The sequence below is a fragment of the Giraffa tippelskirchi genome, chromosome 12, assembly GCF_054371585.1.
Source record: "Giraffa tippelskirchi isolate mGirTip1 chromosome 12, T2T-mGirTip1v1.2.pri, whole genome shotgun sequence".
In the NCBI taxonomy this organism is placed as follows: Eukaryota; Metazoa; Chordata; class Mammalia; order Artiodactyla; family Giraffidae; genus Giraffa; species Giraffa tippelskirchi.
The window spans coordinates 70,668,385-70,694,379 of record NC_137286.1 but is presented as its reverse complement, the minus strand read 5'-3'; the positions used below and the strand labels follow the sequence as shown (position 1 = coordinate 70,694,379).

The window sequence follows — 25,995 nt, the reverse complement described above, 5'->3', positions numbered from 1 at the left end:
CTGACCTCCCCCGGCCCCACCCCTTCCCCTACCCCAGCAGGACGAGAGCTCGTCTTCCCCTGGCTTCCAACGTGAGGCCCGGCCCTGGGCCCCGATTGGGCACTGCCCCAGTCCGGAGCCAATCACAGTGGCCAGGGAGGTGGAACGCACCGATTGGCCAGGGCCAGGTCATGTGACCATGCTCCCCAGGAAACTCAAATATTACCAAGATTCCCTAACAAACCAATGAACAAAATTATCCAGTAAAGGCAAACCGTACATTTTAATGAGGCCGATGTCACAGAAAAAAAAAAAAAATGCTTCACAATGAACTGCTCAAGGAAGCTACTAAATAAACTTTCAGAAAAGTTAAGTAGTTTTTTTTTTTTTTTTAATAGGGTGACGGAGAGCTATACCTTTCCCATCTATGTGAATTTAGGTTTAAACTAGATTTCCCTTGGCTATTATATACGACAAAAAAACCCCACATCACCCCCTTTCACTCCCCCGACCCCCCAAAAGTGTTTTAGTCTATTGAGTTTTTGTGTCCTCAGTTGTGTCTGATTCACGGCAACTCACGAACTCTACACAGCCAGGCTCTTCCGTCCATGGAATTCAGGGCAATTTTTTTCTGTCACAGTAAATGCCCACCCTGGGTGATCCAAAGGCAAGGGCTCAGAGGCTCCTGAGAGTCTAACTCCTTTCAGCCGAGCACAGAGCTGGCTCCTCACTGGGATGCCTGTGGCCTGGGGCTCCCAGAGGGGAGAGCAGCACTCGCCCCACCGTGTGGTCACTGCTGGAAGTGCAGGCTGCTCCTCACTCCCCCTTGACAGTGTCCCTGAGGGCAGAACAGTGGGAATCTACTCAAGGTGGAAATGCAAACTCCCATGCAACCAAACTTCCCACAAGGTCTCCAAAACCACTCAGGAACAGGGAATTGGAAACTGCAGGGCATGACATGAATGGAGATGGAGACTTGACACCTTACACCGAGTTCACTTCCAGTTATCCCTAGACAAAGTTTCCATGAAAACTTGTCACAAATCTAGAAGAACAATGAGCAGAAACCGGACACGTGCTTTGAGTCTTCACACACAAAACTAAAAGGCAGTCCACAAAACAACCCAGAGAATACAGTGGACTTTGCAAAATCAAAGATATCTACTGTGGGAAAGACCTCATTACAAAAGCAAAAGACAGGTCATACATCGCGAGACGAATGAGTGGAAACACAAAGCTTCTCAAGGATGTGTCTCCAAACAGACAAAGAACACCAACACAACAAGCCTGTGAAAACTAGGGAAAGGTCTGAAGGGACACCAGACTGAGGAAGACACACACAGAGTATCCCGGATGATGTCCAGCACGGAGGGCCTGAAGAAACAACAGTCTAGTTGCACTCCCTCAGGCCTGTGTGACCCTGGATGAGGCCTCTGTTTCCCGGTGGCTCTGAGAGATGGACAGGGAGGAAGGGGAAGAGAAATCACTTGCATTTCTAATACTCACAGCAAAGTCTTCCAATGAGAAGGGAATTATCACCCCCACTGACAATGCCATTCACTGAAGTGATACCCACGAGTCCATCTAACCCAGAAGGGAAGGAAGGACCTGTTCTCACAAAACGGCGAGAGATGGAAGAAGGAAGATCAAGCCCACACCAATCACTGGAAAGAGAAGCTGTGCTCAGCGCTTGAAAGAATTCCTATTGGGAAAATGATGTCACAGCCCCACAAGGCAATCCACAGCTTGGATGCTATTCCTCCCAAAATGCCAATGCATTGTCGCACCGAACAAAGAACTGCAAAAGGGGTTACGGAAACAGAAAAGAGCCTAAATTGTCAATACAATCCGACGAAAAAGCCCCGATACGGACATCCAAGGTTGTGTGAAAGGAAATTAGACGACCAAACTAGGATCCTCAGGAGCGTATCGGAGAAGGCGATGGCGACCCACGCCAGTACTCTTGCCTGGAAAATGCCCTGGACGGAGGAGCCTGGTAGGCTGCAGGCCATGGGGTCGCGCAGAGTCAGACACGACTGAAGTGACTTAGCCGCAGCGGCAGCAGCAGGACAGTATGCTATTGGGAATACAACAACACACACAGATCCAGATCGATGGAATAAAGTTGAGGGTCCAGAAACAAACCCCGGCATCCATGGTCAACTCATCTCTGACACAGAAGGGGAGAATATCCAAATGGGAACAAGAAAGCCTCTTCAATAAATGGCCATGGGAAAACCAGACAGCTACATCTGAAGAACGCTATTGGTTTTGATCTCACACCACCTCAATATCGGGGAAAAACCTCACCCTAAAGACTGATGTCATGAGATAGCTAGAAAGAAGCGTAGGTCAAAGGCTCCTTAACATCAGAGTCTCCTTGCCATTTGCTGGGCGGAGGTAGAAATGGGTCTCTTCAAGTAAGGGAAAGAGGGAAACGAAGTACACCAATGGGTTTCCATCCAATGGAACCTCTTCACAACAGAGAAGCTAAGCATTCACAGATGCAAAAGATAGGAAACGGAACATGAGAGACTCCTTGCAAGTGGTGTATCTGAGAAGGGGTTCATATGGAAAGAGACGAAGAATGCACAGCACTCAGATTCCAAGAAACACCACCACCACCCTTGACCCTTCCCCCATGACCAACTCCGACCTAAAGCCTTTCTCTCCCTCTAACCCATCCCTAAAACATAACCCTCATCTAATCATATACATGTGCATTCCTAGCATCCATCCATCCACACACGAGAGAGAAAGAGGAAGACACAGACTGAATCGAGAAAGGAAAAGAGAGGGACACAGCCAGAGAGAGACACGGAACCAAAGAGAGGAAAGGAGTCGATGGTCCAGACTTTTCATCAATCTGTCTCGAAGGTAGAAGCAATGACAGCGCCCATCCACCCCAGAAGGGGGAAAAGGACGGAAGGTTTGGAGAGGAAAAGACAAGAACGCAGGGAGCCATTAGAAGCTCAGCCACCCGCAGAAGCCGAGCTGGGACACTTGAACAGAATCTCAATGGAAACAGAGGACCAGAAAGTTGGCTACTCTTTTCTATAAGAGAGGGAGACCTTCGAGTCTTCCTTTCGGGCCTCCAACTTGGATGTGGGGTCTCAAAACAGTCAGGAGGGGCAGTGCCTTTTCCTGGGTACCACGGCGCATCCAGGCCTCGTTCTGCCCCATTCTGTGCTGTGTCAGCCCTGGATGGAGTCTTTCTTTCTGAAGTCTCAGCGCACAAGCTCCACGTGATATCGGCCCCAGGTGGAGAGGCATGGAGCTGCTCGTAGGCCGACAGACCTAGGAAACAGATGGGAGAATGACCCCCACTCTGCAGATGGAGAGACTGGGGAAACCCTGAGGGGCATATGCTTGTCCAGGGCCACACCACTTATGAGAAGAAGGAGCCTGGTCTGAGAGCAGCGGGGTCCTCGGAGCTCAGGCCCTGGCTGCACCCAGGCCTCCCCAGGGCTGTGGGCTGGGCTGTGTGGCTGTCAATGTGCCTGCACATGGCCTAAGGGGGGTGGTCGAGCAGTCAGAAACCCAGAGATTCCCTTGGGAAGTTTTGGGGAAGGGACCTCAGCACGAACCCCAGGAAATGATGTCACCTGCCGGCAACAGAACCCAACAGAACCCGCAACCCGGGTATCCAGGCCTCCAGAGCGGAGAGGAGCCCCCAGCCAGATCTCTTGCTGCCAGGATGTTCTGCTGTTTGCCCCTGCCCAGAGGCCGGGGCCTCAGGAGAGCTCACAGGCAGTGTGCGTGGGCACCCTGTCGACGTTGGCTCAGGGCACCCCCGAGAGGCCTCTGGCCCTCTGCCCGGAGAAACAGAAAGGTAACACGGGGAGCCCCAGGCCGGGCCAGGCCACCTCTCCCATGCCACCCGGAAACACCGGGTCCTTTGCCTGTGTGTGTGGATGCGGGTTTCTCGGGGTGTGTCTCCCTCAAGGAAGTCCAGGCGGATGTGGGGTCAGAAGCCTGCGGACAAGTTGTGTCCACACCCCAGGGGAGATCAGGCTGGCTGGGATGGGAACAGTGCGGGCAGGGCCGGCCGCCCAGGCTGACCTCACACCCTCAGGTGGGTCTCTTTCCTCCCGGGTGGGGATCTGAGCAGACACACGTCTCTGACCCTTCTGGGAAGAGAAGTTCGAGCAGGCAGAAGCAGCGGCTCCACTGGCCAGGCCCAGCTCGGAAAACTCCCAGCACGGCTGGCTGACGGTCACTGTCGTTGCAGAGCTTCCCACGTGATGAGGCCGAGGACGGGGACACCCCGTCCACCTCCCGGAGGGAGGGGTCGGAGCACTAACCCCCCGCCCGTGAGGCCCAGTGCAGGCTCCAGGTGAGCGTGCCCACGGAGGCATCACCCCCACCGGGGGCGAAGCGGAGGCGGGGAAGGCCTGCTGCCGAGACACCGCCCAGGATACACCCGGCGGCCCAGTCTGAGGCTGCCACGGAGCTCAGCACACCCGGCTCCGACCCAGAGTCCCGAGAACCCCGGCCTCTGAGGCAGCAGGAGGACCTGGAGCCCAGCACGCCAGAGCACAGAGGTAAGGACGCTGGGGCTGGTGCACGGGAGTGTGTGGGGAGGGGGTGCTGAGCTACACAGGGATGAGTCCCCGAAAGATGCTGCTGGGCCTGCAGCAAGCGCTGGCCTCACACCCCCACCCCCATCTTGCACACTTCAGTCCCAAAAGACATCCAACCCTGGGTATTCTTTCGGAATCTCTTGGAAGCTTTCTGTCCCGGGATACGCACATGCCAAGGCTGGTCTGTGGGCAAACTTTGCTTCTCCCCCAGCTCTAGCACTGGCCTCCAACTGGAAACGGCTCCACTTCCCAGACCTGTGCCTACAGAGGTGGTGGCTCCAGGTGCAGGACCCAGGGATCCACCGAGGGCAGATGGAGAACCGAGCCTTGCCCTCGCAGAGACACCAGGCCAGCTGGGTACTGGCCAGCACACCGGGCAGATCGGATTTCCGTGCCTGCAGGACCCCCAGCCCCAGGCACTGATGTCCCACCCCCTCAGCCAGAACCTCCACCTCCACGTGCACCTGTACCTGCTCGGGCTTTGGCAGGAGAACCCGAGGCAGAGGAGGAGTCACCGCCTCGGCAGGGAGAGCCTGCCCTGGCTCCCGCGCAACACCCAGACGCCGACGATGACTCACCCGCCCCTGCAGGAAGAACGAGCCCCCGCTCTGGACAGAGACCCAGAGCCCTTGCCGGAAACACCATGTCCAGGGGAGCGGTCGGCTCTGCAGCCTCCATCCCTGTCTGCTCACCGTGGACGCCGGCAACTCGGTCTGCCCCCAGGGGACATGGAGTTCCTTTCCCCTGAGCTGCTTTGCATTTGGTTTGTTTCCACCTTTCTGGTGATGTTTTACTTTTTGTATGGTTTCGTCTATTTTTGTTGGTTAAGTTGGGATTAGTAAACTTTTTCATCATTGTTGCAATTTGGGACACTGTTGTGTAACTCTGGTGATACTGTGTTACCATCACCACTCTGTAGTTTCAGACCCGTTCGATCTTTATGCCCCACCCGCCAACAAAGCCTGGGTTCAAGGCAAGCAGGCCCTGTTCATCCCTCCCCCCGATCCTGACCACAATTTCATCTTTTCTTTCTGCATTCCTTCCTATATTCTTGGTGTCCCCCATCAATGACTCTCAGTGAGATGACTGAAGGAGTTTTTTTCGGACTCTCCACCTACTGTAAGACTCCATTGGAGAGTTCTCATTTTTATGTCATTTGAACTAGCCTTTGATAGCTGAAAGGACGGTGTACGTCCTTTCAAGATATCATGTGCCAAACGAAGCCCTTTTGGCAAATGCCATCATTATCTCCAGGCAGGCATTGCTGTTTGAAGGGTGACATCTCAGCCAGAAGGCAGAGGCTGAGCTCCTCTTGTTGCACCAGCTCCCAAAAGAAGCCAAGAAAGGGAGCTGGAACAACAAACCACCCCAACGCCCAGGAAAGCGTTCTTCACGACAGAAGGCTAGCAAATGACCCAACAACCTTGTGGCCCAGAACCCCTCTAGAAAAATCACTGTTCCATACAAAAGAGAAACACATGGGAAGTTCCAAGGAGAGGCAATGCCCATGGCCAGTGTACTTTAGAGACGGCCTGACCGCTCCGGGGAAGACACGCACCGACGGAACCCCTTGGGAAACAGCAGTGAGAGTCCTCACCGTCGTAAGGGTTTCCTCTGGGGACAACCTGCCCTGGGCACCACATGAGGGAGCAGACCGGCTTCTCTTCCTCTGCCCCCACACCACTCACTCATGAAGGCAGCCCAGGTGTTCTCATGCCCTGCCTGCCTGCCTGCCTGCCTGGCTCATCCGTGAGCTGTGACCACCTCCAGGGCAGGACTCCACCTTCTCCTCTCTGTGTACCGTGAATCTGCACACAGTGGGCTTTCAGAACCTTAGGAGACTTGAGCCATTCCCACTCGAGCCAGAACCCTCCCCAGGAAGGAAAACAGCTGTGGAGTCATTTTGGCCCCAGCACTGGTTCCCAAACCCTGGCGGCTCCTACAGCCTCTACGGTGTGAAGAGGGAGGTCCCTTTTGACAGAGCTTTCCGGCTGTCAGATCGAAGCTGTTGTTTCACTGTCAGCTGTGTCTCTGCCGTTGCAGCCAGGTGGGCCACGCTGCTCCAAAGGAGCTCACAAGCTGAGTTGCAAGGGAGGTATTGAGAGGACAGGGATGGCTACAACGTGCTGCAAACTGAGTGAGGGTCCCCACAATCCTCAGCAAAGGTCTGTGGTGTGCAAGTGGGGAGTAGAGGGCCCCCAAGTTCCAAAGGAAGGGAGGTACTCGGGAGATAAAGCCCTTGGCTGCTGTGGTAGCAGCTGCAGATGGCAGCTCGTCCACAGTGCACTTCGAATGAGGTCATATGAGCGGGACTCTGGAAATGGCTCCGAAATCCAGAGAAAGGGGTCAGGGTATGTGGGAATCCGGCGGGGGTGGGGGGTGGATGAAGGAAGGTGTCCTTCCTCTCTCCAGTGCAATTTGGTTTGGTGAGTCTCAAAGCTACCAGATGGCACTTCCCAAGTCAGGCCCCCGCAGGAATCAGGGTGGGCTGCGTGCCTCGGCCCCTGCCACAGGGACAAGCCACACCAGTGGCCTCCCTGAGCTCAAATGGCCGGATCTGGGGGTTCCGTCTGGGTGCACACCTCCTTGCTGTGGCCAAGTTCCCCCCTTCTCTGAGCACCAGCTTCATCATCCTCTCGAATGAGGACATCGATTGCTACCTTGGCACGTTACTCTCTTCATCCTGTGAAGACTCATTAGGCTTATCCTACAATTACTAGCTGGCCCGAAGAGATATCTCCTGAATCCAGATTAAGCTGGAGTCTCCCAGGCTCATCTGGCATGTCTTCCCTGAAGTCTGCCAAAACCCACACCCTTGCATTTCCAGGGATTCCCCTTAGCCGGCTGGGCAGAAAACCCAGCATGGTTCAAACAAGCTGACAGACAAGCGGGAGAGGACTCACGGGCAGACGGCCTCCGTCAGTTCTCGGGTGGAGCTCTGGGACCACAGCAGCAACGGGCCATCCCAGCCCCTGGGCTCAGCAGCGCCCTCATTCTCAGGCCGGCGGCTCTGCCCTGAGGGGAGCAGGAAGGTCACCAACTGCCGCAGGCGGACCTCAAGCCCCTCCCACTGCTGGAGCCTGACCTCCCCCGGCCCCACCCCTTCCCCTACCCCAGCAGGACGAGAGCTCGTCTTCCCCTGGCTTCCAACGTGAGGCCCGGCCCTGGGCCCCGATTGGGCACTGCCCCAGTCCGGAGCCAATCACAGTGGCCAGGGAGGTGGAACGCACCGATTGGCCAGGGCCAGGTCATGTGACCATGCTCCCCAGGAAACTCAAATATTACCAAGATTCCCTAACAAACCAATGAACAAAATTATCCAGTAAAGGCAAACCGTACTTTTTAATGAGGCCGATGTCACAGAAAAAAACAAAAAAATGCTTCACAATGAACTGCTCAAGGAAGCTACTAAATAAACTTTCAGAAAAGTTAAGTAGTTTTTTTTTTTTTTAATAGGGTGACGGAGAGCTATACCTTTCCCATCTATGTGAATTTAGGTTTAAACTAGATTTCCCTTGGCTATTATATACGACAAAAAAACCCCACATCACCCCCTTTCACTCCCCCCACCCCCCAAAAGTGTTTTAGTCTATTGAGTTTTTGTGTCCTCAGTTGTGTCTGATTCACGGCAACTCACGAACTCTACACAGCCAGGCTCTTCCGTCCATGGAATTCAGGGCAATTTTTTTCTGTCACAGTAAATGCCCACCCTGGGTGATCCAAAGGCAAGGGCTCAGAGGCTCCTGAGAGTCTAACTCCTTTCAGCCGAGCACAGAGCTGGCTCCTCACTGGGATGCCTGTGGCCTGGGGCTCCCAGAGGGGAGAGCAGCACTCGCCCCACCGTGTGGTCACTGCTGGAAGTGCAGGCTGCTCCTCACTCCCCCTTGACAGTGTCCCTGAGGGCAGAACAGTGGGAATCTACTCAAGGTGGAAATGCAAACTCCCATGCAACCAAACTTCCCACAAGGTCTCCAAAACCACTCAGGAACAGGGAATTGGAAACTGCAGGGCATGACATGAATGGAGATGGAGACTTGACACCTTACACCGAGTTCACTTCCAGTTATCCCTAGACAAAGTTTCCATGAAAACTTGTCACAAATCTAGAAGAACAATGAGCAGAAACCGGACACGTGCTTTGAGTCTTCACACACAAAACTAAAAGGCAGTCCACAAAACAACCCAGAGAATACAGTGGACTTTGCAAAATCAAAGATATCTACTGTGGGAAAGACCTCATTACAAAAGCAAAAGACAGGTCATACATCGCGAGACGAATGAGTGGAAACACAAAGCTTCTCAAGGATGTGTCTCCAAACAGACAAAGAACACCAACACAACAAGCCTGTGAAAACTAGGGAAAGGTCTGAAGGGACACCAGACTGAGGAAGACACACACAGAGTATCCCGGATGATGTCCAGCACGGAGGGCCTGAAGAAACAACAGTCTAGTTGCACTCCCTCAGGCCTGTGTGACCCTGGATGAGGCCTCTGTTTCCCGGTGGCTCTGAGAGATGGACAGGGAGGAAGGGGAAGAGAAATCACTTGCATTTCTAATACTCACAGCAAAGTCTTCCAATGAGAAGGGAATTATCACCCCCACTGACAATGCCATTCACTGAAGTGATACCCACGAGTCCATCTAACCCAGAAGGGAAGGAAGGACCTGTTCTCACAAAACGGCGAGAGATGGAAGAAGGAAGATCAAGCCCACACCAATCACTGGAAAGAGAAGCTGTGCTCAGGGCTTGAAAGAATTCCTATTGGGAAAATGATGTCACAGCCCCACAAGGCAATCCACAGCTTGGATGCTATTCCTCCCAAAATGCCAATGCATTGTCGCACCGAACAAAGAATTGCAAAAGGGGTTACGGAAACAGAAAAGAGCCTAAATTGTCAATACAATCCGACGAAAAAGCCCCGATACGGACATCCAAGGTTGTGTGAAAGGAAATTAGACGACCAAACTAGGATCCTCAGGAGCGTATCGGAGAAGGCGATGGCGACCCACGCCAGTACTCTTGCCTGGAAAATGCCCTGTAAGGAGGAGCCTGGTAGGCTGCAGGCCATGGGGTCGCGCAGAGTCAGACACGACTGAAGTGACTTAGCCGCAGCGGCAGCAGCAGGACAGTATGCTATTGGGAATACAACAACACACACAGATCCAGATCGATGGAATAAAGTTGAGGGTCCAGAAACAAACCCCGGCATCCATGGTCAACTCATCTCTGACACAGAAGGGGAGAATATCCAAATGGGAACAAGAAAGCCTCTTCAATAAATGGCCATGGGAAAACCAGACAGCTACATCTGAAGAACGCTATTGGTTTTGATCTCACACCACCTCAATATCGGGGAAAAACCTCACCCTAAAGACTGATGTCATGAGATAGCTAGAAAGAAGCGTAGGTCAAAGGCTCCTTAACATCAGAGTCTCCTTGCCATTTGCTGGGCGGAGGTAGAAATGGGTCTCTTCAAGTAAGGGAAAGAGGGAAACGAAGTACACCAATGGGTTTCCATCCAATGGAACCTCTTCACAACAGAGAAGCTAAGCATTCACAGATGCAAAAGATAGGAAACGGAACATGAGAGACTCCTTGCAAGTGGTGTATCTGAGAAGGGGTTCATATGGAAAGAGACGAAGAATGCACAGCACTCAGATTCCAAGAAACACCACCACCACCCTTGACCCTTCCCCCATGACCAACTCCGACCTAAAGCCTTTCTCTCCCTCTAACCCATCCCTAAAACATAACCCTCATCTAATCATATACATGTGCATTCCTAGCATCCATCCATCCACACACGAGAGAGAAAGAGGAAGACACAGACTGAATCGAGAAAGGAAAAGAGAGGGACACAGCCAGAGAGAGACACGGAACCAAAGAGAGGAAAGGAGTCGATGGTCCAGACTTTTCATCAATCTGTCTCGAAGGTAGAAGCAATGACAGCGCCCATCCACCCCAGAAGGGGGAAAAGGACGGAAGGTTTGGAGAGGAAAAGACAAGAACGCAGGGAGCCATTAGAAGCTCAGCCACCCGCAGAAGCCGAGCTGGGACACTTGAACAGAATCTCAATGGAAACAGAGGACCAGAAAGCTGGCTACTCTTTTCTATAAGAGAGGGAGACCTTCGAGTCTTCCTTTCGGGCCTCCAACTTGGATGTGGGGTCTCAAAACAGTCAGGAGGGGCAGTGCCTTTTCCTGGGTACCACGGCGCATCCAGGCCTCGTTCTGCCCCATTCTGTGCTGTGTCAGCCCTGGATGGAGTCTTTCTTTCTGAAGTCTCAGCGCACAAGCTCCACGTGATATCGGCCCCAGGTGGAGAGGCATGGAGCTGCTCGTAGGCCGACAGACCTAGGAAACAGATGGGAGAATGACCCCCACTCTGCAGATGGAGAGACTGGGGAAACCCTGAGGGGCATATGCTTGTCCAGGGCCACACCACTTATGAGAAGAAGGAGCCTGGTCTGAGAGCAGCGGGGTCCTCGGAGCTCAGGCCCTGGCTGCACCCAGGCCTCCCCAGGGCTGTGGGCTGGGCTGTGTGGCTGTCAATGTGCCTGCACATGGCCTAAGGGGGGTGGTCGAGCAGTCAGAAACCCAGAGATTCCCTTGGGAAGTTTTGGGGAAGGGACCTCAGCACGAACCCCAGGAAATGATGTCACCTGCCGGCAACAGAACCCAACAGAACCCGCAACCCGGGTATCCAGGCCTCCAGAGCGGAGAGGAGCCCCCAGCCAGATCTCTTGCTGCCAGGATGTTCTGCTGTTTGCCCCTGCCCAGAGGCCGGGGCCTCAGGAGAGCTCACAGGCAGTGTGCGTGGGCACCCTGTCGACGTTGGCTCAGGGCACCCCCGAGAGGCCTCTGGCCCTCTGCCCGGAGAAACAGAAAGGTAACACGGGGAGCCCCAGGCCGGGCCAGGCCACCTCTCCCATGCCACCCGGAAACACCGGGTCCTTTGCCTGTGTGTGTGGATGCGGGTTTCTCGGGGTGTGTCTCCCTCAAGGAAGCCCAGGCGGATGTGGGGTCAGAAGCCTGCGGACAAGTTGTGTCCACACCCCAGGGGAGATCAGGCTGGCTGGGATGGGAACAGTGCGGGCAGGGCCGGCCGCCCAGGCTGACCTCACACCCTCAGGTGGGTCTCTTTCCTCCCGGGTGGGGATCTGAGCAGACACACGTCTCTGACCCTTCTGGGAAGAGAAGTTCGAGCAGGCAGAAGCAGCGGCTCCACTGGCCAGGCCCAGCTCGGAAAACTCCCAGCACGGCTGGCTGACGGTCACTGTCGTTGCAGAGCTTCCCACGTGATGAGGCCGAGGACGGGGACACCCCGTCCACCTCCCGGAGGGAGGGGTCGGAGCACCAACCCCCCGCCCGTGAGGCCCAGTGCAGGCTCCAGGTGAGCGTGCCCACGGAGGCATCAGCCCCACCGGGGGCGAAGCGGAGGCGGGGAAGGCCTGCTGCCGAGACACCGCCCAGGATACACCCGGCGGCCCAGTCTGAGGCTGCCACGGAGCTCAGCACACCCGGCTCCGACCCAGAGTCCCGAGAACCCCGGCCTCTGAGGCAGCAGGAGGACCTGGAGCCCAGCACGCCAGAGCACAGAGGTAAGGACGCTGGGGCTGGTGCACGGGAGTGTGTGGGGAGGGGGTGCTGAGCTACACAGGGACGAGTCCCCGAAAGATGCTGCTGGGCCTGCAGCAAGCGCTGGCCTCACACCCCCACCCCCATCTTGCACACTTCAGTCCCAAAAGACATCCAACCCTGGGTATTCTTTCGGAATCTCTTGGAAGCTTTCTGTCCCGGGATACGCACATGCCAAGGCTGGTCTGTGGGCAAACTTTGCTTCTCCCCCAGCTCTCGCACTGGCCTCCAACTGGAAACAGGCTCCACTTCCCAGACCTGTGCCTACAGAGGTGGTGGCTCCAGGTGCAGGACCCAGGGATCCACCGAGGGCAGATGGAGAACCGAGCCTTGCCCTCGCAGAGACACCAGGCCAGCTGGGTACTGGCCAGCACACCGGGCAGATCGGATTTCCGTGCCTGCAGGACCCCCAGCCCCAGGCACTGATGTCCCACCCCCTCAGCCAGAACCTCCACCTCCACGTGCACCTGTACCTGCTCGGGCTTTGGCAGGAGAACCCGAGGCAGAGGAGGAGTCACCGCCTCGGCAGGGAGAGCCTGCCCTGGCTCCCGCGCAACACCCAGACGCCGACGATGACTCACCCGCCCCTGCAGGAAGAACGAGCCCCCGCTCTGGACAGAGACCCAGAGCCCTTGCCGGAAACACCATGTCCAGGGGAGCGGTCGGCTCTGCAGCCTCCATCCCTGTCTGCTCACCGTGGACGCCGGCAACTCGGTCTGCCCCCAGGGGACATGGAGTTCCTTTCCCCTGAGCTGCTTTGCATTTGGTTTGTTTCCACCTTTCTGGTGATGTTTTACTTTTTGTATGGTTTCGTCTATTTTTGTTGGTTAAGTTGGGATTAGTAAACTTTTTCATCATTGTTGCAATTTGGGACACTGTTGTGTAACTCTGGTGATACTGTGTTACCATCACCACTCTGTAGTTTCAGACCCGTTCGATCTTTATGCCCCACCCGCCAACAAAGCCTGGGTTCAAGGCAAGCAGGCCCTGTTCATCCCTCCCCCCGATCCTGACCACAATTTCATCTTTTCTTTCTGCATTCCTTCCTATATTCTTGGTGTCCCCCATCAATGACTCTCAGTGAGATGACTGAAGGAGTTTTTTTCGGACTCTCCACCTACTGTAAGACTCCATTGGAGAGTTCTCATTTTTATGTCATTTGAACTAGCCTTTGATAGCTGAAAGGACGGTGTACGTCCTTTCAAGATATCATGTGCCAAACGAAGCCCTTTTGGCAAATGCCATCATTATCTCCAGGCAGGCATTGCTGTTTGAAGGGTGACATCTCAGCCAGAAGGCAGAGGCTGAGCTCCTCTTGTTGCACCAGCTCCCAAAAGAAGCCAAGAAAGGGAGCTGGAACAACAAACCACCCCAACGCCCAGGAAAGCGTTCTTCACGACAGAAGGCTAGCAAATGACCCAACAACCTTGTGGCCCAGAACCCCTCTAGAAAAATCACTGTTCCATACAAAAGAGAAACACATGGGAAGTTCCAAGGAGAGGCAATGCCCATGGCCAGTGTACTTTAGAGACGGCCTGACCGCTCCGGGGAAGACACGCACCGACGGAACCCCTTGGGAAACAGCAGTGAGAGTCCTCACCGTCGTAAGGGTTTCCTCTGGGGACAACCTGCCCTGGGCACCACATGAGGGAGCAGACCGGCTTCTCTTCCTCTGCCCCCACACCACTCACTCATGAAGGCAGCCCAGGTGTTCTCATGCCCTGCCTGCCTGCCTGCCTGCCTGGCTCATCCGTGAGCTGTGACCACCTCCAGGGCAGGACTCCACCTTCTCCTCTCTGTGTACCGTGAATCTGCACACAGTGGGCTTTCAGAACCTTAGGAGACTTGAGCCATTCCCACTCGAGCCAGAACCCTCCCCAGGAAGGAAAACAGCTGTGGAGTCATTTTGGCCCCAGCACTGGTTCCCAAACCCTGGCGGCTCCTACAGCCTCTACGGTGTGAAGAGGGAGGTCCCTTTTGACAGAGCTTTCCGGCTGTCAGATCGAAGCTGTTGTTTCACTGTCAGCTGTGTCTCTGCCGTTGCAGCCAGGTGGGCCACGCTGCTCCAAAGGAGCTCACAAGCTGAGTTGCAAGGGAGGTATTGAGAGGACAGGGATGGCTACAACGTGCTGCAAACTGAGTGAGGGTCCCCACAATCCTCAGCAAAGGTCTGTGGTGTGCAAGTGGGGAGTAGAGGGCCCCCAAGTTCCAAAGGAAGGGAGGTACTCGGGAGATAAAGCCCTTGGCTGCTGTGGTAGCAGCTGCAGATGGCAGCTCGTCCACAGTGCACTTCGAATGAGGTCATATGAGCGGGACTCTGGAAATGGCTCCGAAATCCAGAGAAAGGGGTCAGGGTATGTGGGAATCCGGCGGGGGTGGGGGGTGGATGAAGGAAGGTGTCCTTCCTCTCTCCAGTGCAATTTGGTTTGGTGAGTCTCAAAGCTACCAGATGGCACTTCCCAAGTCAGGCCCCCGCAGGAATCAGGGTGGGCTGCGTGCCTCGGCCCCTGCCACAGGGACAAGCCACACCAGTGGCCTCCCTGAGCTCAAATGGCCGGATCTGGGGGTTCCGTCTGGGTGCACACCTCCTTGCTGTGGCCAAGTTCCCCCCTTCTCTGAGCACCAGCTTCATCATCCTCTCGAATGAGGACATCGATTGCTACCTTGGCACGTTACTCTCTTCATCCTGTGAAGACTCATTAGGCTTATCCTACAATTACTAGCTGGCCCGAAGAGATATCTCCTGAATCCAGATTAAGCTGGAGTCTCCCAGGCTCATCTGGCATGTCTTCCCTGAAGTCTGCCAAAACCCACACCCTTGCATTTCCAGGGATTCCCCTTAGCCGGCTGGGCAGAAAACCCAGCATGGTTCAAACAAGCTGACAGACAAGCGGGAGAGGACTCACGGGCAGACGGCCTCCGTCAGTTCTCGGGTGGAGCTCTGGGACCACAGCAGCAACGGGCCATCCCAGCCCCTGGGCTCAGCAGCGCCCTCATTCTCAGGCCGGCGGCTCTGCCCTGAGGGGAGCAGGAAGGTCACCAACTGCCGCAGGCGGACCTCAAGCCCCTCCCACTGCTGGAGCCTGACCTCCCCCGGCCCCACCCCTTCCCCTACCCCAGCAGGACGAGAGCTCGTCTTCCCCTGGCTTCCAACGTGAGGCCCGGCCCTGGGCCCCGATTGGGCACTGCCCCAGTCCGGAGCCAATCACAGTGGCCAGGGAGGTGGAACGCACCGATTGGCCAGGGCCAGGTCATGTGACCATGCTCCCCAGGAAACTCAAATATTACCAAGATTCCCTAACAAACCAATGAACAAAATTATCCAGTAAAGGCAAACCGTACTTTTTAATGAGGCCGATGTCACAGAAAAAAACAAAAAAATGCTTCACAATGAACTGCTCAAGGAAGCTACTAAATAAACTTTCAGAAAAGTTAAGTAGTTTTTTTTTTTTTTAATAGGGTGACGGAGAGCTATACCTTTCCCATCTATGTGAATTTAGGTTTAAACTAGATTTCCCTTGGCTATTATATACGACAAAAAACCCCACATCACCCCCTTTCACTCCCCCCACCCCCCAAAAGTGTTTTAGTCTATTGAGTTTTTGTGTCCTCAGTTGTGTCTGATTCACGGCAACTCACGAACTCTACACAGCCAGGCTCTTCCGTCCATGGAATTCAGGGCAATTTTTTTCTGTCACAGTAAATGCCCACCCTGGGTGATCCAAAGGCAAGGGCTCAGAGGCTCCTGAGAGTCTAACTCCTTTCAGCCGAGCACAGAGCTGGCTCCTCACTGGGATGCCTGTGGCCTGGGGCTCCCAGAGGGGAGAGCAGCACTCGCCCCACCGTGTGGTCACTGCTGGAAGTGCAGGCTGCTCCTCACTCCCCCTTGACAGTGTCCCTGAGGGCAGAACAGTGGGAATCTACTCAAGGTGGAAATGCAAACTCCCATGCAACCAAACTTCCCACAAGGTCTCCAAAACCACTCAGGAACAGGGAATTGGAAACTGCAGGGCATGACATGAATGGAGATGGAGACTTGACACCTTACACCGAGTTCACTTCCAGTTATCCCTAGACAAAGTTTCCATGAAAACTTGTCACAAATCTAGAAGAACAATGAGCAGAAACCGGACACGTGCTTTGAGTCTTCACACACAAAACTAAAAGGCAGTCCACAAAACAACCCAGAGAATACAGTGGACTTTGCAAAATCAAAGATATCTACTGTGGGAAAGACCTCATTACAAAAGCAAAAGACAGGTCATACATCGCGAGACGAATGAGTGGAAACACAAAGCTTCTCAAGGATGTGTCTCCAAACAGACAAAGAACACCAACACAACAAGCCTGTGAAAACTAGGGAAAGGTCTGAAGGGACACCAGACTGAGGAAGACACACACAGAGTATCCCGGATGATGTCCAGCACGGAGGGCCTGAAGAAACAACAGTCTAGTTGCACTCCCTCAGGCCTGTGTGACCCTGGATGAGGCCTCTGTTTCCCGGTGGCTCTGAGAGATGGACAGGGAGGAAGGGGAAGAGAAATCACTTGCATTTCTAATACTCACAGCAAAGTCTTCCAATGAGAAGGGAATTATCACCCCCACTGACAATGCCATTCACTGAAGTGATACCCACGAGTCCATCTAACCCAGAAGGGAAGGAAGGACCTGTTCTCACAAAACGGCGAGAGATGGAAGAAGGAAGATCAAGCCCACACCAATCACTGGAAAGAGAAGCTGTGCTCAGGGCTTGAAAGAATTCCTATTGGGAAAATGATGTCACAGCCCCACAAGGCAATCCACAGCTTGGATGCTATTCCTCCCAAAATGCCAATGCATTGTCGCACCGAACAAAGAATTGCAAAAGGGGTTACGGAAACAGAAAAGAGCCTAAATTGTCAATACAATCCGACGAAAAAGCCCCGATACGGACATCCAAGGTTGTGTGAAAGGAAATTAGACGACCAAACTAGGATCCTCAGGAGCGTATCGGAGAAGGCGATGGCGACCCACGCCAGTACTCTTGCCTGGAAAATGCCCTGTAAGGAGGAGCCTGGTAGGCTGCAGGCCATGGGGTCGCGCAGAGTCAGACACGACTGAAGTGACTTAGCCGCAGCGGCAGCAGCAGGACAGTATGCTATTGGGAATACAACAACACACACAGATCCAGATCGATGGAATAAAGTTGAGGGTCCAGAAACAAACCCCGGCATCCATGGTCAACTCATCTCTGACACAGAAGGGGAGAATATCCAAATGGGAACAAGAAAGCCTCTTCAATAAATGGCCATGGGAAAACCAGACAGCTACATCTGAAGAACGCTATTGGTTTTGATCTCACACCACCTCAATATCGGGGAAAAACCTCACCCTAAAGACTGATGTCATGAGATAGCTAGAAAGAAGCGTAGGTCAAAGGCTCCTTAACATCAGAGTCTCCTTGCCATTTGCTGGGCGGAGGTAGAAATGGGTCTCTTCAAGTAAGGGAAAGAGGGAAACGAAGTACACCAATGGGTTTCCATCCAATGGAACCTCTTCACAACAGAGAAGCTAAGCATTCACAGATGCAAAAGATAGGAAACGGAACATGAGAGACTCCTTGCAAGTGGTGTATCTGAGAAGGGGTTCATATGGAAAGAGACGAAGAATGCACAGCACTCAGATTCCAAGAAACACCACCACCACCCTTGACCCTTCCCCCATGACCAACTCCGACCTAAAGCCTTTCTCTCCCTCTAACCCATCCCTAAAACATAACCCTCATCTAATCATATACATGTGCATTCCTAGCATCCATCCATCCACACACGAGAGAGAAAGAGGAAGACACAGACTGAATCGAGAAAGGAAAAGAGAGGGACACAGCCAGAGAGAGACACGGAACCAAAGAGAGGAAAGGAGTCGATGGTCCAGACTTTTCATCAATCTGTCTCGAAGGTAGAAGCAATGACAGCGCCCATCCACCCCAGAAGGGGGAAAAGGACGGAAGGTTTGGAGAGGAAAAGACAAGAACGCAGGGAGCCATTAGAAGCTCAGCCACCCGCAGAAGCCGAGCTGGGACACTTGAACAGAATCTCAATGGAAACAGAGGACCAGAAAGCTGGCTACTCTTTTCTATAAGAGAGGGAGACCTTCGAGTCTTCCTTTCGGGCCTCCAACTTGGATGTGGGGTCTCAAAACAGTCAGGAGGGGCAGTGCCTTTTCCTGGGTACCACGGCACATCCAGGCCTCGTTCTGCCCCATTCTGTGCTGTGTCAGCCCTGGATGGAGTCTTTCTTTCTGAAGTCTCAGCGCACAAGCTCCACGTGATATCGGCCCCAGGTGGAGAGGCATGGAGCTGCTCGTAGGCCGACAGACCTAGGAAACAGATGGGAGAATGACCCCCACTCTGCAGATGGAGAGACTGGGGAAACCCTGAGGGGCATATGCTTGTCCAGGGCCACACCACTTATGAGAAGAAGGAGCCTGGTCTGAGAGCAGCGGGGTCCTCGGAGCTCAGGCCCTGGCTGCACCCAGGCCTCCCCAGGGCTGTGGGCTGGGCTGTGTGGCTGTCAATGTGCCTGCACATGGCCTAAGGGGGGTGGTCGAGCAGTCAGAAACCCAGAGATTCCCTTGGGAAGTTTTGGGGAAGGGACCTCAGCACGAACCCCAGGAAATGATGTCACCTGCCGGCAACAGAACCCAACAGAACCCGCAACCCGGGTATCCAGGCCTCCAGAGCGGAGAGGAGCCCCCAGCCAGATCTCTTGCTGCCAGGATGTTCTGCTGTTTGCCCCTGCCCAGAGGCCGGGGCCTCAGGAGAGCTCACAGGCAGTGTGCGTGGGCACCCTGTCGACGTTGGCTCAGGGCACCCCCGAGAGGCCTCTGGCCCTCTGCCCGGAGAAACAGAAAGGTAACACGGGGAGCCCCAGGCCGGGCCAGGCCACCTCTCCCATGCCACCCGGAAACACCGGGTCCTTTGCCTGTGTGTGTGGATGCGGGTTTCTCGGGGTGTGTCTCCCTCAAGGAAGCCCAGGCGGATGTGGGGTCAGAAGCCTGCGGACAAGTTGTGTCCACACCCCAGGGGAGATCAGGCTGGCTGGGATGGGAACAGTGCGGGCAGGGCCGGCCGCCCAGGCTGACCTCACACCCTCAGGTGGGTCTCTTTCCTCCCGGGTGGGGATCTGAGCAGACACACGTCTCTGACCCTTCTGGGAAGAGAAGTTCGAGCAGGCAGAAGCAGCGGCTCCACTGGCCAGGCCCAGCTCGGAAAACTCCCAGCACGGCTGGCTGACGGTCACTGTCGTTGCAGAGCTTCCCACGTGATGAGGCCGAGGACGGGGACACCCCGTCCACCTCCCGGAGGGAGGGGTCGGAGCACCAACCCCCCGCCCGTGAGGCCCAGTGCAGGCTCCAGGTGAGCGTGCCCACGGAGGCATCAGCCCCACCGGGGGCGAAGCGGAGGCGGGGAAGGCCTGCTGCCGAGACACCGCCCAGGATACACCCGGCGGCCCAGTCTGAGGCTGCCACGGAGCTCAGCACACCCGGCTCCGACCCAGAGTCCCGAGAACCCCGGCCTCTGAGGCAGCAGGAGGACCTGGAGCCCAGCACGCCAGAGCACAGAGGTAAGGACGCTGGGGCTGGTGCACGGGAGTGTGTGGGGAGGGGGTGCTGAGCTACACAGGGACGAGTCCCCGAAAGATGCTGCTGGGCCTGCAGCAAGCGCTGGCCTCACACCCCCACCCCCATCTTGCACACTTCAGTCCCAAAAGACATCCAACCCTGGGTATTCTTTCGGAATCTCTTGGAAGCTTTCTGTCCCGGGATACGCACATGCCAAGGCTGGTCTGTGGGCAAACTTTGCTTCTCCCCCAGCTCTCGCACTGGCCTCCAACTGGAAACAGGCTCCACTTCCCAGACCTGTGCCTACAGAGGTGGTGGCTCCAGGTGCAGGACCCAGGGATCCACCGAGGGCAGATGGAGAACCGAGCCTTGCCCTCGCAGAGACACCAGGCCAGCTGGGTACTGGCCAGCACACCGGGCAGATCGGATTTCCGTGCCTGCAGGACCCCCAGCCCCAGGCACTGATGTCCCACCCCCTCAGCCAGAACCTCCACCTCCACGTGCACCTGTACCTGCTCGGGCTTTGGCAGGAGAACCCGAGGCAGAGGAGGAGTCACCGCCTCGGCAGGGAGAGCCTGCCCTGGCTCCCGCGCAACACCCAGACGCCGACGATGACTCACCCGCCCCTGCAGGAAGAACGAGCCCCCGCTCTGGACAGAGACCCAGAGCCCTTGCCGGAAACACCATGTCCAGGGGAGCGGTCGGCTCTGCAGCCTCCATCCCTGTCTGCTCACCGTGGACGCCGGCAACTCGGTCTGCCCCCAGGGGACATGGAGTTCCTTTCCCCTGAGCTGCTTTGCATTTGGTTTGTTTCCACCTTTCTGGTGATGTTTTACTTTTTGTATGGTTTCGTCTATTTTTGTTGGTTAAGTTGGGATTAGTAAACTTTTTCATCATTGTTGCAATTTGGGACACTGTTGTGTAACTCTGGTGATACTGTGTTACCATCAGCACTCTGTAGTTTCAGACCCGTTCGATCTTTATGCCCCACCCGCCAACAAAGCCTGGGTTCAAGGCAAGCAGGCCCTGTTCATCCCTCCCCCCGATCCTGACCACAATTTCATCTTTTCTTTCTGCATTCCTTCCTATATTCTTGGTGTCCCCCATCAATGACTCTCAGTGAGATGACTGAAGGAGTTTTTTTCGGACTCTCCACCTACTGTAAGACTCCATTGGAGAGTTCTCATTTTTATGTCATTTGAACTAGCCTTTGATAGCTGAAAGGACGGTGTACGTCCTTTCAAGATATCATGTGCCAAACGAAGCCCTTTTGGCAAATGCCATCATTATCTCCAGGCAGGCATTGCTGTTTGAAGGGTGACATCTCAGCCAGAAGGCAGAGGCTGAGCTCCTCTTGTTGCACCAGCTCCCAAAAGAAGCCAAGAAAGGGAGCTGGAACAACAAACCACCCCAACGCCCAGGAAAGCGTTCTTCACGACAGAAGGCTAGCAAATGACCCAACAACCTTGTGGCCCAGAACCCCTCTAGAAAAATCACTGTTCCATACAAAAGAGAAACACATGGGAAGTTCCAAGGAGAGGCAATGCCCATGGCCAGTGTACTTTAGAGACGGCCTGACCGCTCCGGGGAAGACACGCACCGACGGAACCCCTTGGGAAACAGCAGTGAGAGTCCTCACCGTCGTAAGGGTTTCCTCTGGGGACAACCTGCCCTGGGCACCACATGAGGGAGCAGACCGGCTTCTCTTCCTCTGCCCCCACACCACTCACTCATGAAGGCAGCCCAGGTGTTCTCATGCCCTGCCTGCCTGCCTGCCTGCCTGGCTCATCCGTGAGCTGTGACCACCTCCAGGGCAGGACTCCACCTTCTCCTCTCTGTGTACCGTGAATCTGCACACAGTGGGCTTTCAGAACCTTAGGAGACTTGAGCCATTCCCACTCGAGCCAGAACCCTCCCCAGGAAGGAAAACAGCTGTGGAGTCATTTTGGCCCCAGCACTGGTTCCCAAACCCTGGCGGCTCCTACAGCCTCTACGGTGTGAAGAGGGAGGTCCCTTTTGACAGAGCTTTCCGGCTGTCAGATCGAAGCTGTTGTTTCACTGTCAGCTGTGTCTCTGCCGTTGCAGCCAGGTGGGCCACGCTGCTCCAAAGGAGCTCACAAGCTGAGTTGCAAGGGAGGTATTGAGAGGACAGGGATGGCTACAACGTGCTGCAAACTGAGTGAGGGTCCCCACAATCCTCAGCAAAGGTCTGTGGTGTGCAAGTGGGGAGTAGAGGGCCCCCAAGTTCCAAAGGAAGGGAGGTACTCGGGAGATAAAGCCCTTGGCTGCTGTGGTAGCAGCTGCAGATGGCAGCTCGTCCACAGTGCACTTCGAATGAGGTCATATGAGCGGGACTCTGGAAAGGGCTCCGAAATCCAGAGAAAGGGGTCAGGGTATGTGGGAATCCGGCGGGGGTGGGGGGTGGATGAAGGAAGGTGTCCTTCCTCTCTCCAGTGCAATTTGGTTTGGTGAGTCTCAAAGCTACCAGATGGCACTTCCCAAGTCAGGCCCCCGCAGGAATCAGGGTGGGCTGCGTGCCTCGGCCCCTGCCACAGGGACAAGCCACACCAGTGGCCTCCCTGAGCTCAAATGGCCGGATCTGGGGGTTCCGTCTGGGTGCACACCTCCTTGCTGTGGCCAAGTTCCCCCCTTCTCTGAGCACCAGCTTCATCATCCTCTCGAATGAGGACATCGATTGCTACCTTGGCACGTTACTCTCTTCATCCTGTGAAGACTCATTAGGCTTATCCTACAATTACTAGCTGGCCCGAAGAGATATCTCCTGAATCCAGATTAAGCTGGAGTCTCCCAGGCTCATCTGGCATGTCTTCCCTGAAGTCTGCCAAAACCCACACCCTTGCATTTCCAGGGATTCCCCTTAGCCGGCTGGGCAGAAAACCCAGCATGGTTCAAACAAGCTGACAGACAAGCGGGAGAGGACTCACGGGCAGACGGCCTCCGTCAGTTCTCGGGTGGAGCTCTGGGACCACAGCAGCAACGGGCCATCCCAGCCCCTGGGCTCAGCAGCGCCCTCATTCTCAGGCCGGCGGCTCTGCCCTGAGGGGAGCAGGAAGGTCACCAACTGCCGCAGGCGGACCTCAAGCCCCTCCCACTGCTGGAGCCTGACCTCCCCCGGCCCCACCCCTTCCCCTACCCCAGCAGGACGAGAGCTCGTCTTCCCCTGGCTTCCAACGTGAGGCCCGGCCCTGGGCCCCGATTGGGCACTGCCCCAGTCCGGAGCCAATCACAGTGGCCAGGGAGGTGGAACGCACCGATTGGCCAGGGCCAGGTCATGTGACCATGCTCCCCAGGAAACTCAAATATTACCAAGATTCCCTAACAAACCAATGAACAAAATTATCCAGTAAAGGCAAACCGTACTTTTTAATGAGGCCGATGTCACAGAAAAAAAAAAAAAAATGCTTCACAATGAACTGCTCAAGGAAGCTACTAAATAAACTTTCAGAAAAGTTAAGTAGTTTTTTTTTTTTTTAATAGGGTGACGGAGAGCTATACCTTTCCCATCTATGTGAATTTAGGTTTAAACTAGATTTCCCTTGGCTATTATATACGACAAAAAAACCCCACATCACCCCCTTTCACTCCCCCCACCCCCCAAAAGTGTTTTAGTCTATTGAGTTTTTGTGTCCTCAGTTGTGTCTGATTCACGGCAACTCACGAACTCTACACAGCCAGGCTCTTCCGTCCATGGAATTCAGGGCAATTTTTTTCTGTCACAGTAAATGCCCACCCTGGGTGATCCAAAGGCAAGGGCTCAGAGGCTCCTGAGAGTCTAACTCCTTTCAGCCGAGCACAGAGCTGGCTCCTCACTGGGATGCCTGTGGCCTGGGGCTCCCAGAGGGGAGAGCAGCACTCGCCCCACCGTGTGGTCACTGCTGGAAGTGCAGGCTGCTCCTCACTCCCCCTTGACAGTGTCCCTGAGGGCAGAACAGTGGGAATCTACTCAAGGTGGAAATGCAAACTCCCATGCAACCAAACTTCCCACAAGGTCTCCAAAACCACTCAGGAACAGGGAATTGGAAACTGCAGGGCATGACATGAATGGAGATGGAGACTTGACACCTTACACCGAGTTCACTTCCAGTTATCCCTAGACAAAGTTTCCATGAAAACTTGTCACAAATCTAGAAGAACAATGAGCAGAAACCGGACACGTGCTTTGAGTCTTCACACACAAAACTAAAAGGCAGTCCACAAAACAACCCAGAGAATACAGTGGACTTTGCAAAATCAAAGATATCTACTGTGGGAAAGACCTCATTACAAAAGCAAAAGACAGGTCATACATCGCGAGACGAATGAGTGGAAACACAAAGCTTCTCAAGGATGTGTCTCCAAACAGACAAAGAACACCAACACAACAAGCCTGTGAAAACTAGGGAAAGGTCTGAAGGGACACCAGACTGAGGAAGACACACACAGAGTATCCCGGATGATGTCCAGCACGGAGGGCCTGAAGAAACAACAGTCTAGTTGCACTCCCTCAGGCCTGTGTGACCCTGGATGAGGCCTCTGTTTCCCGGTGGCTCTGAGAGATGGACAGGGAGGAAGGGGAAGAGAAATCACTTGCATTTCTAATACTCACAGCAAAGTCTTCCAATGAGAAGGGAATTATCACCCCCACTGACAATGCCATTCACTGAAGTGATACCCACGAGTCCATCTAACCCAGAAGGGAAGGAAGGACCTGTTCTCACAAAACGGCGAGAGATGGAAGAAGGAAGATCAAGCCCACACCAATCACTGGAAAGAGAAGCTGTGCTCAGGGCTTGAAAGAATTCCTATTGGGAAAATGATGTCACAGCCCCACAAGGCAATCCACAGCTTGGATGCTATTCCTCCCAAAATGCCAATGCATTGTCGCACCGAACAAAGAATTGCAAAAGGGGTTACGGAAACAGAAAAGAGCCTAAATTGTCAATACAATCCGACGAAAAAGCCCCGATACGGACATCCAAGGTTGTGTGAAAGGAAATTAGACGACCAAACTAGGATCCTCAGGAGCGTATCGGAGAAGGCGATGGCGACCCACGCCAGTACTCTTGCCTGGAAAATGCCCTGTAAGGAGGAGCCTGGTAGGCTGCAGGCCATGGGGTCGCGCAGAGTCAGACACGACTGAAGTGACTTAGCCGCAGCGGCAGCAGCAGGACAGTATGCTATTGGGAATACAACAACACACACAGATCCAGATCGATGGAATAAAGTTGAGGGTCCAGAAACAAACCCCGGCATCCATGGTCAACTCATCTCTGACACAGAAGGGGAGAATATCCAAATGGGAACAAGAAAGCCTCTTCAATAAATGGCCATGGGAAAACCAGACAGCTACATCTGAAGAACGCTATTGGTTTTGATCTCACACCACCTCAATATCGGGGAAAAACCTCACCCTAAAGACTGATGTCATGAGATAGCTAGAAAGAAGCGTAGGTCAAAGGCTCCTTAACATCAGAGTCTCCTTGCCATTTGCTGGGCGGAGGTAGAAATGGGTCTCTTCAAGTAAGGGAAAGAGGGAAACGAAGTACACCAATGGGTTTCCATCCAATGGAACCTCTTCACAACAGAGAAGCTAAGCATTCACAGATGCAAAAGATAGGAAACGGAACATGAGAGACTCCTTGCAAGTGGTGTATCTGAGAAGGGGTTCATATGGAAAGAGACGAAGAATGCACAGCACTCAGATTCCAAGAAACACCACCACCACCCTTGACCCTTCCCCCATGACCAACTCCGACCTAAAGCCTTTCTCTCCCTCTAACCCATCCCTAAAACATAACCCTCATCTAATCATATACATGTGCATTCCTAGCATCCATCCATCCACACACGAGAGAGAAAGAGGAAGACACAGACTGAATCGAGAAAGGAAAAGAGAGGGACACAGCCAGAGAGAGACACGGAACCAAAGAGAGGAAAGGAGTCGATGGTCCAGACTTTTCATCAATCTGTCTCGAAGGTAGAAGCAATGACAGCGCCCATCCACCCCAGAAGGGGGAAAAGGACGGAAGGTTTGGAGAGGAAAAGACAAGAACGCAGGGAGCCATTAGAAGCTCAGCCACCCGCAGAAGCCGAGCTGGGACACTTGAACAGAATCTCAATGGAAACAGAGGACCAGAAAGCTGGCTACTCTTTTCTATAAGAGAGGGAGACCTTCGAGTCTTCCTTTCGGGC

At 54.3% G+C, this 25,995-nt stretch overlaps 2 protein-coding genes and 1 long non-coding RNA gene across 3 annotated transcripts in view; 2 read left to right on the top strand and 1 right to left on the bottom strand.

Annotated features, from left to right (window-relative positions):
• LOC145529707 (uncharacterized) overlaps positions 1 to 25,995 on the bottom strand; it is a 1,704,434-nt gene that overhangs the window by 1,452,244 nt on the left and 226,195 nt on the right. Inside the window, exons 28-30 of the long non-coding RNA XR_014071296.1 lie at positions 22,749 to 22,860; positions 15,108 to 15,219; positions 7,466 to 7,577 (exon numbers count right to left, since the gene is read on the bottom strand). This is a non-coding gene — a long non-coding RNA (uncharacterized LOC145529707). The remainder of the gene's footprint in view (positions 1 to 7,465; positions 7,578 to 15,107; positions 15,220 to 22,748; positions 22,861 to 25,995) is intronic.
• Positions 11,267 to 13,065, top strand: LOC145529592 (uncharacterized). Its single transcript, XM_081550179.1, has 3 exons — positions 11,267 to 11,452; positions 11,852 to 12,164; positions 12,415 to 13,065. The coding sequence occupies exons 1-3, from the start codon at positions 11,318 to 11,320 to the stop codon at positions 13,041 to 13,043; spliced, it is 1,077 nt and encodes a 358-aa protein (XP_081406305.1). The 5' UTR covers positions 11,267 to 11,317; the 3' UTR covers positions 13,044 to 13,065.
• Positions 18,908 to 20,706, top strand: LOC145529591 (uncharacterized). The gene is made up of 3 exons (XM_081550178.1): positions 18,908 to 19,093; positions 19,493 to 19,805; positions 20,056 to 20,706. Exons 1-3 carry the CDS (start codon positions 18,959 to 18,961, stop codon positions 20,682 to 20,684), a joined length of 1,077 nt encoding a protein of 358 aa, XP_081406304.1. The 5' UTR covers positions 18,908 to 18,958; the 3' UTR covers positions 20,685 to 20,706.

Bases quoted from the DNA above. Each gene is read 5' to 3' on its own strand.
- LOC145529591 (XM_081550178.1), top strand. From the start codon at position 18,959: ATGTTCTGCTGTTTGCCCCTGCCCAGAGGCCGGGGCCTCAGGAGAGCT. The intron at 19,094-19,492 runs GTAACACGGGGA...CTGTCGTTGCAG, and splicing joins CTGCCCGGAGAAACAGAAAG to AGCTTCCCACGTGATGAGGC. The intron at 19,806-20,055 runs GTAAGGACGCTG...CTTCTCCCCCAG, and splicing joins CAGCACGCCAGAGCACAGAG to CTCTCGCACTGGCCTCCAAC.
- LOC145529592 (XM_081550179.1), top strand. From the start codon at position 11,318: ATGTTCTGCTGTTTGCCCCTGCCCAGAGGCCGGGGCCTCAGGAGAGCT. The intron at 11,453-11,851 runs GTAACACGGGGA...CTGTCGTTGCAG, and splicing joins CTGCCCGGAGAAACAGAAAG to AGCTTCCCACGTGATGAGGC. The intron at 12,165-12,414 runs GTAAGGACGCTG...CTTCTCCCCCAG, and splicing joins CAGCACGCCAGAGCACAGAG to CTCTCGCACTGGCCTCCAAC.